The sequence below is a fragment of the Rhineura floridana genome, chromosome 6, assembly GCF_030035675.1.
Source record: "Rhineura floridana isolate rRhiFlo1 chromosome 6, rRhiFlo1.hap2, whole genome shotgun sequence".
Classification (NCBI taxonomy): Eukaryota; Metazoa; Chordata; class Lepidosauria; order Squamata; family Rhineuridae; genus Rhineura; species Rhineura floridana.
Genome location: NC_084485.1, coordinates 34250721 through 34260578, shown reverse-complemented (window position 1 = coordinate 34260578; position 9858 = coordinate 34250721). Strand labels below are relative to the sequence as shown.

Sequence of the window (9858 nt, the reverse complement as noted above, 5' to 3'; positions counted from 1 at the left end):
TCTGCTCTTTTAGTTGTGGCAGCCATTTTGTTTTATGCCACACACACATATACACCCCTGTGGCAGCCATTTTGTAATTGGCACCTACAGCACTTTCTCAAAATTTCAAATGTACCCAAAAAGGTTGGCAACCCCTTAAGTTTCCTTTAAGAATTACCTGGAATCTTACCCTACAATACAATTTTACCACACAAACACTGAGGAGGAAAAATCATCTCATGGTGACTCGAGTCTCTGAAATTTTCCTATGAATGAAGCCTGCTTTCTCCAAGAAACTGGTGATTTTAGTCATCAGAGAAGAATTCAACTATTGTTATGTGACTGCTTATCCTGAGATAAAAAAGAGGCAAATCAACAGCCCCTGATCTTTTGACTAGCCTTTGATTCTCTTTCAGTCTCTCACTTACCCCTTAAATATGCTAAACAAATCAGAGCTTGAAGTGAAATCAGGGATTGTTAACTGAGAACAACTGATTATGTAAACATGCCCCATGGTGTGTTTCTGTCTGCTGATCGTGGCATCTCTCAGCCAAGTTTTAAACAGTCAATTTAATTCCACAGCAGTCAACATATATCACCTGTGGTGCCAATGCCACTTCAGCCTAAAATAACAGCATAGATTAGCTTTTAAAAATCCTCTCTACACAAAACAATTCCCAGCCCTCATACTCGCTAAGGTAAATGTGATGGTAATATGTATTAAAGACTCCCAAACAGGAAGGTAAGTTCATTTCCACTCCCCCCCTCCATTCCCTTTGAAATCTCATAATTTCTAGGGCACTTTAAAAGGTTATCAGCTACAGATTCATTGGGAATGATGTGCCCAGTTCTTTCATTTGGGGGAGGATGCATGGCTCAGTGGCAGACTGCATGCATTGAATGCATAGGGTCCCAGGTCGAATCCTGGCATCTCTAATTAAAAATGTCTCCGCCAGCAGGAGGGTTGGGGGAAACCTCTGCCTGTGGTCTTGGACAGCTATTGTGCCAGTCAAAGTAAGCAGTAAGAGGCTGGATGGGCCAATGGTCTGACTGTGGATAAAACAACCTTTTGTGTTCAGAGAAGCTTAGTCAATGGATGTGTCAAGCTAGCTGCCACACATGGAACTGAGAATGACACCCAAGTGGCATGGCAGCCAGGCCTTAAGATTAGTAGTAAACTTTGCTTCTAAAGGAGTCTGTCTGTATCGCATGGCACTCAGCAAAAAGTGCACTTGGACCATGCAGAGGATTGTCTATGAGCCCCTTCGGCTTATCAACCTCCTCGGCAGTGACTAGGCCTAGGGGGAAGGTTCACTGGTGCCAGCCTTGTGCCTGCAACCTCCCCCCAGTCCATCATCTTCCCCTAATTTGTTCTCCATAATTCCCAATATAGTAGCACCTGGGATCATCACGAATAGGGACAAGAAATGGATGAGGCTGGCAGTATTGCCACTTGATTAGGATATTCACTGAAGCGCAGACATCCACCATCGCACATTGAACTAAACCATTCCCTCTTGGATGGAGAAAGAGAGGGAGGACATTAACACCAACATTTGCATAGCACTTCTGCACAGAGGCATTCTCTCAGATGAAGGGACCCTTGCTCTGTTCCAGAAACAAAGTAAACCTTACAAGGATAACACAAATTTACGAAGGACTGCTCTATCAGTGTCTATTAGTCACGGGACCTCCACGTGCAGCAGCAGGGTACATCGATGTCAGGTGCTGAAAAAAAGAGCATAACCAAGAGAAGGCCATCACTTTTCAGGTCCTGCTTGAGAGCCCAAGAGGCATCTGCTTGGCCACTGCTGGAAGGAGAGAATGCTAGATTAGATGGAACTTGGTCTGATCCAGCAAGCCAATTCTTTGTTCAAACAGACTGCTACTTCCTCATAGAAAATCGCCAGATGGACAAAGCGTCAACATATGATAACTATTAAGAGAGCACACTTTTGCCACCGAATTTTGTTTATTGCTGAAGATCACTGGAAGCATCTAGTCCCGGCCCTCGTTTCTGGTACTGCCCCAAGGCAGTAAACTCTGGAGAAGGCAGTAAAGAGGCTGCACTTCAGCAACAGCCAACGTTTGGCATATTTTTTTGTACAGACCATGCCCATTTGGGAATATGTAATGCCCTATGTCATAGGAGGGCTTGGAACTATTTACAGATCCTACAATGAAGGTTTTTACCCCTGCCTTTCATTCAGTTGCTTTTTTAAAAAAAGTTAGATTTGTAGTGAAATAAAAAATAATATTATTGTGTAACTCAGTGGCAGTGACGAAACAAGCATGTCAGTGCAATTTTTGAAATAGTCACCAGCAGATCTGAAATTGGGGATCTGGCTCTACAGAATAAGATTTCAATTGTGGCTAGTAGTCCATAAGTTCTGCAATGCTCGGGTACAGATTTTCTCTATAGCCACACGTGGAGACGGCTTTATGGAGATGGCTTTTCCCCCATCCAATTTCCAAATAACAAGTTGGTACATTTGTGCCCTGGAATATCTCTGTGGATATTCTACCTCCAGAGTGATCAAAATGAGAACGAGAGTTTGTTTCCTCCATCGTGGTGTTTGTGACTTCAGATGCATTCATTTGGTTGGATGCTAGATGACCTCTTGCTTCATGATGGCAGGTTGAGGGATTGAACTGGGCTGTTTGGTCACAGTTGCAATGGCCCCAGGAAGCAGTTTGTACTGTTCAGCCCCTGGGCCAGCTGGTGGGGAAGGCTGAGGAGTTTCGGGAGTGGCTGTGAAGAGAAAAAGCAATGTTACACAATTAGGCATTGGACAGGATTGGTTGAAGCATCGAGGATCAGAGCAAAGGAAGGTTATTGTTGCATTCCAATGTATGTTTATGCAGAAGTTGGGATGGGTTCCATTGGCTGGTGCCAGTTCGAAAGCATTCCGTTAACCTAACAGGCCAGTATTAATTAGAGTTTGTTCTTTGTCCACTAGCTGCTGCTTTTACTGCATTTTTCCCCTCACAAAAATATTAATATTGATATTTTGAAAGGAAATATTGATAATACTGATATTTCAAAGGTGGATTTTTTTTAAAAAAAAAATCTGGTTTTGACAATAGCCGCAGAAAATTGCTACATAAAAATCTGATCTGCAACAATAGAGAATAAGCCAATTAATGGAAAATTTGGTACCAAATCCAAACTGGGTGAAGTCTAATACATCCTTACTCAGAAGTAAATCCTACGGTGTTCAACATGGTGCAAAATAGCAGTTTCTTTCCTTTTACCTGTGTGTGTGTATGCTAAACACTGTAACATATAGGCACTAATGTAGTTCTTTAAAAGGGAAAAGGTGAAAAACTACTGTATTTTTTCTCTACAAGTGTTCCATCAATACTTGAACCCTTTCCTTTAAAACATTTTTTTCATTTGAAGGATGAGTGTTTTTCCTCTCTAGTAGTCAGGTACACATCCTGTGGGATTTTATTTATTTAAAAGCGTGACTGAGCTTTCTCACACAGGCATGTTCCCTCAATTCCTACTGCTGTTCGGAGTTGCTCCTGTTAACTCCTGTAAATGGATAGTCTGCACACTGTCCTAAGTACTCAGTTTACTCTCTTTCAGAACAAACATGGCATGTCTAGAGAGCTGGATCTCTTCTATAGGAATACTCACATAGCTGCCCATTGGGGATCTGAGCAGGCATTGTGTTAGCCACTATGACGTTTGTCCCCAGATTCTCCTGGATAAGGTGTGGGTGCAGAGCGTGGTGGTGAGCATGAGGTGTATCACTCGACGATCCTAAAATTATATATATTATTCTAAGTATTGCACAGAATTCAGGTCTAATTCTTATCTCATTCAAAAGCATGAGTAATCACCTGAAGGGCAGAGAATGACACATAAACATAGAACCCACATTCTCACTGCTGTGGCTAGTCACAAATGTTTTACAAATTAAGGGCAGCATTCAACAAAATATTTGCACTAGTGCAAGGATTAATTCAAGCAAAATAGGATTTTCCTCCTTTCGTCCCCTTGGACCATCCCCAAATCTGCTCTGGAGGATTGGGAGAACCCCCCAATCAGATTTAGGGAGCACTCAGGGGGAGGAGAGGGAAAGAATGTTCTATGGTGCAAGAAGAAATCCTTTCACTATCAGAACGTTCACCCAAGCACTACATTGAATACAACCCTAATATTGGATGTATAGGTGTGTACGGAGGGAGTGTCAAGGCTTTGGAGTTGTGTTTTGGTAGGATCATTAAGATCACCTGACTGAGGCAACATAGGCAATTGTTCTTACTCAGTCCTTTTATATTTTGATTAGAAAGGAAGGGATATGCAACAAGGGGTGATTTCAGGCAGAGGCTTAATTTGCAAATGAGTGATTGAGATATTGCAAACTGGTTGTTGGAAACAGGTTTGTGGGTTTTTTTTTTTAACTTCTCAGATTTTTCCTGGAAAGGATAAATCCAGATGCAATGAAGGGAAAACACAGGCTGGCATTTTAACACCAATGCTGTCCTGTGGTGCTGTAAAAAAATTGCATGCATGAGGAGCATTGATCCGACAATAAATACTCATCTACAAGCACCCAGGAATATGGTACTCAACTGTGAGTATGACTGAGGCCCAAACCCAGATGTTTGGTAGACAGCTGGGCCTGGGAACTTGAGTCTCTGCCAAACAGCTTCAAAGCGGTGGGATAAGGTGAAATCTGAAGTGGAGAATCAATAGGTGAAGAGTGCTTAACCCTTCAACTGCTACTTCTCTGAAACCTCTCACCAACTTCTCTGTTTGAAATCATGTCCATCCTCAGTTGTTTTTGCAGATGTTTGGCTGACACCTCCATCTACCAATTCTCCACAGAAAGTCTAGCTTGTCCCTGACTGAGTTAAAGGCATAGGATCCCTATCCTAAATGGAATTGGGTAACATAAAATACTAAAAAAAAATGGAACTGTTAAGTAGATAAACTGGAAGATGTGTAAACACCCAGCAAGCAAATCAGGATGAATGCAAGATTAATGCTTATTGTCATATAACTGCCCCATAAAACATATCACAGCAAATATTCAGCAAAGACCGGACATAATCTAACTACCATGTAAGCTTTGTGCAAACATATGAGGATGAATGCTGAATAAACAGGTCATCTGGAGGAACTCCTAAAGTCCAGTGGTAAAAAAGGGTCAACACTCACCTCCCAGCAGCATCTCCTGTAGCAGGTTGTCAATCTTGGCCATCCCGAAGAGCTTGACAAACTGGATCTGCTCAATCATCTGCCAAGTGATACTCTGGAGGGTGGGCAAGAGGAGGAGCAATTCCCCAAAGCGTCCCCGTGAATCATATTGCCGGTCATTGATGTAGTCCTCCAGGCTGACCTGAACTTGGTACCGCATTCGTTTGATCTTGATGGGGTCACTCAGCCCTTTAGCATCTGGAACAAACCATAAGACATTACATACTATGCCATTTCTCAAGAAAGAGCCAGCTTAAAGGGGATATGTGCCATTGACTTGGATCAGTTTGGGTGGTCTCTGCACTGGGGAGGATGTGCTTGTGCTATTTTCCTCATTTTGCATTCACACAGACTTTGCATGAGCTGTGGGTGTCTATGAAAAAGTAGAGGGCCATTAGAACAAACCGAACCTATGAAGCAGGGTGACAGAAGATAGCATGGAAGACAGAACTCCTGTGCCCCTACTAGTTGTGTTGCAGAGGCAATATCATGAGGTGCAGGATGATCATATGAAAGTGCTAGAGAAACGACAAAAACTGCACCAACTCAACCATTAAGCGTAAAAGAGTCCTGTTTTCCTTTGTAGCTGGCTAGCCAAATAGTCTTTATTTTTCTTGTGCTTGGAGCTGGCAGGACAGCATATTTTATCCTAGAATCAATGGAGACTGAGTACTCATTTTTTCTACACATCCACACAAAATCTACATCTATTACATATTTTTTTGGCCCTGAAAAGTGCTCCTTGAGAAACTGTTTTCATTTCAAAAATAAAAGTTCAGTGCAGAATGTCTATTTGAGAACAGATGAAAACAGATGTAGGTGGTCCTGGCAATGAGGGGGTGTATCCACACCTGACCAGGACATTGTGGGTGGGTGTATACTAAGACTGCAATCACCACTTCTTTCATTCACCTGGGGTATGTGCAGGGAGGAAAAGGAGTGGACAACCTAATCAAGGGGAGGAATTTCAAATGAGTATCAAATAACCACATCCACCCATCTAGAATCAATCTAGAAAGCAGCATGTTGAAGACTAGCATGAATGATTCTGGATTGAGAAAAACTACATTTTTGTGCTATAAAGGCTAGTGTGTACATGACCCCCGTGTAGTGATAGTAATAGCTTGGCCTGAGCTGTGACATAAGCTTGCTTCCACGCCAAGTCCTCTCTCTGGAATTGCCCTCCTTTGTTTGCTCACTTTTTTATGGAGGACCCAGATGTTATTGTTGTCAAATTGTTGCAGTACAGTGTTTTCTGCATTGTCATCCAGTGCTTTTTTGGACCTGATTTGTGGCCATTTTTTGGTAATAAAATGCAATTGTAGCACCAGCCTGTGTAGTGGGGACAGCCAAATCATATCCCTACCTCATGAATGCAAATAAGAAGTTACTGATGGATAGCCTATTGATTGCACCTTGAAAGGCCTTTCTTAATTGTCCCATGGTCAGTTTCTGTTCCCATGAGAGTGGAATTTAATCACTGTGTTATTTTGCTATATAAAACAGAAACAGAAAATGACACTGGGAAAACTAAGAGAGGTGATTCAAGGAGCAACTAATAGGCTATGCATCATTAAGAACATCCCTGCTGGATCAAAAAATAGCCTTTTAGTACAACATCTTGACTCCCACAAGCGGCCAAGCAGATGTCTCTGGGAAGTCCATAAGCAGGACATGACCACAATAGCTCTCTCCTGCTCATGTTCCCCAACAACTGGTATTCAGAGGCATGGTGCTTTTGATTCTGGAAATAATATATAGCCATCATGATTGGTAGCCATTTACAGCGTTTTCCTTCACTAATTAGTCGAATCCCTTTTTAAAGCCATCAATACATCTTATGTAGCAAATTCCAAAATGTAACTATGCACGTGTGAAATATTACTTCCTTTTCCTGAATTTCTTCCTTTTCTTGATCCTGAATTTGTTACCATTCAGCTTCATTGGATGATCCCGGATCCTAGTATTGTGGGAGAAGGAGAAAAACACTTCTCTATTCATTTTCTCTATCTCCCCACATGTTGTTGGGAACCTTTTACTGAATAGGATTTATTTGTGAATAAACCTTATAGGAGGAACTTGGCTATGAGGACAGGTATTGCTGGATGAGGAGTCCTATATTCTGCTAAATGTGGAATGTTTGTTTTAACTTCATTTCCAGCTAATTCCAGAAACACAATGCTTCAGCAATGTTAAAGGGACTAGAGCATGGAAGCAACCTTAGATTCCTTTTTCACTTACTGAAAAATCAGTGTCTACCTGGATCAAAGAAGATGATGGCTTTCAAACAAGCATATTCATTATCATCAATCTGTAGCTCTTGGAATGTCAACACAAGCTCATCCAGGATCCGTACTGCCACACGGCTGATCTCCAGCAACTCTGGACAATTACGGGGGATTATGTGGTCATTTCCTGCAGAAAAATTGTTTTATTTGAAATCCAATTCTATCAAAAATCTTCACTGGTCTCTGCTTGTCCTAGGTTTTGTAATCCACTACCCATAGTTATAGTTAGTGATGGGGAGAAATTCAATTCAGTTCATATTTAAAGGTGAATCTATCAAAACGATATATAACTGAAACACACCCATGCTTTGAAATTCCACTCTCTGAATTTTGCAGTGAAATTCTTCAACCAACCAATGTTTACCAATAAGCATATATTGGGGGAAAGTGTGCATAAAAATGAATATATTAGTGAAAATAATATATTTGGGGAAAGTGCATATATTAGGGCAAGTGTGCATAACATGAATATAAGTGAAAATATCCAAAAATGCATTTAATTAGGGGAAATTGCTTGCACAAATGTGTACATTAGTCAAAGCCTCATACAAAAAAGTGTTTGGTAGGAAAAATCCACACTGAAATGCTGAATTTTTATGAGGATTTAAAAAAAAATGGCAAAGAATGCAGAAATGAAATGAACTGAATTGGAATAGGATTGGAAAAATGAGAAACAGAGAGAACTGAAACTGACAGATCCATTCATCCCTAGTTACAATAACAGGCCTTCCTTCCAAATAAAAATCAGAAATTTGTTGAGCTATGATTGAAATATTTTCTTATTGTACTACTATTTTATTTCAGAGGGCTACAAATCAGAATCAGGTGATTATTTTCCCCCACCCACCTCGAAAATAGGGTGGTCAGGTTCAGAAGAGAGCAGGGGTCCTCCACCTTTAATAGTAGTGTACAAAAGGAATTTCAGCAGCTGTAGGTGGCATGATATGCCTCTTCTACACAACTTTTGAAAGTACAGAAGTACTTTTGCATCTGACCACCCTGGTTTTTTGCTTGCTCCAAACAATGCAAAACAAAAACATACAACTACTTTAACTTGCTTCATGTCTAAATTGGCAACCTGACAAATTACAGTGCCTGTTTCCTTCCAAATCCCCCACATTTTAAAAAAATAGATTGCAGTTTTTTTAATGGGAGGAGATAGAGGCATGTTGGTCTATGATGCTCTTTACCTAGCAGTAAGATGTCTTTGAACACCATCGACCGTTTGGCTGCTCCCAGTAACAGGTGTTCCCCAGCATGGGCTCGCAGCAAAGCCACCTGGAGGAACAAAGACCTATTATTACAGGGTTGGCAAAAGAAGAGTATAGAAGGCAGGGCAGAGAGCTATGATGTGCCTACAGAAAAAGAAGAGTGCAGAGAATGCAGCTCACTCAGCTGCCTCCTTTGAAGACCATGCTACTGTGAAAGGAACGCAATATGAACTGGGCATTTGCCATTCAGGACCCATAAGGGAATTTTGTTTTCTTTAAGAAAGAATAGCAAGGCCAGTGTAACTTGCTTATTATTTACATAGGGCAAAACCCATTCCCACGCACGTGCAGCTGTGCCCACAGAATGGGATCTCCACGGGATTCAATGGAGTCTTTTTTCCTCCTTCCCCTTTCTCCGCTGACCCTTGGCTACACAAACATGGCAAGCATTACATACAACTAGAGGCCAGGGAGCACCTCCCATAAATTCCCATACGGGAAGTATTCACCTTTCCACATTCCCAGTAACTGGCACCATATGTCACATTTTAAGGAGGATATGAGGGGAAACTCATTAATTGCTAAGTGACACTGCCTAATCTTTCACCAGCATCTGCAAAGACTAATACAATCATGAGATATAGCTATCTTCCTCACTCGGTGCCAGGATGGTTTGGGACTAGAGTTTCCAAAGCAGAACTACCTAGTTGCAACACAGGGCCTGCAGAGCAGAGGAAGAGCCACATGGCTACACAGGAGGTGCTCAGCAGCCCCTGGTTGCAATCATGGCCAGTGTATGCTTGTTCCTGGGGTTTAGTTGGGAAGGAGGAACATAGGAAGCTGCCTTATCCCAAGTCAGACCTTTAGTCCATCTAGCTCAGTATTGCCTACACTGACTGGCAGCAGCTCTGCAGGGTTTCCAGTAGGAGTCTCTCCCAGCCCTACCTGGAGGTGCCAGGGATTGAACCTGGGTCCTTCTGCATGCAAAGCAGATGCTCTACCACTGAGCTATGGTCCTGGGCTGTTTGAAAGAATGCTCTATTGAGTTTTGTGCTAATCCTCACCTCCCGTCCTTCAGTTCAGCTGCTCGGGGCCAGCAGCATGAGGACTCTCTTAGGGAGCCATAAGGTCACTCAAGTGGCCCCATGTTGACCCGCCCTTCACAAGT

The 9858-nt window shown here is 42.1% G+C and overlaps 1 protein-coding gene across 1 annotated transcript in view; it reads right to left on the bottom strand.

Annotated features, from left to right (window-relative positions):
* Positions 1–1932: 1932 nt before the first annotated feature.
* The window catches only part of HNF4A (hepatocyte nuclear factor 4 alpha), a 33548-nt gene continuing 25622 nt past the window's right edge, over positions 1933–9858 (bottom strand). The window contains exons 6-10 of the mRNA XM_061631414.1: positions 8670–8757; positions 7451–7606; positions 5153–5389; positions 3623–3748; positions 1933–2731 (exon numbers count right to left, since the gene is read on the bottom strand). Coding sequence (XP_061487398.1) covers positions 2589–2731; positions 3623–3748; positions 5153–5389; positions 7451–7606; positions 8670–8757 — 750 coding nt within the window. The 3' untranslated portion in view covers positions 1933–2588. The remainder of the gene's footprint in view (positions 2732–3622; positions 3749–5152; positions 5390–7450; positions 7607–8669; positions 8758–9858) is intronic.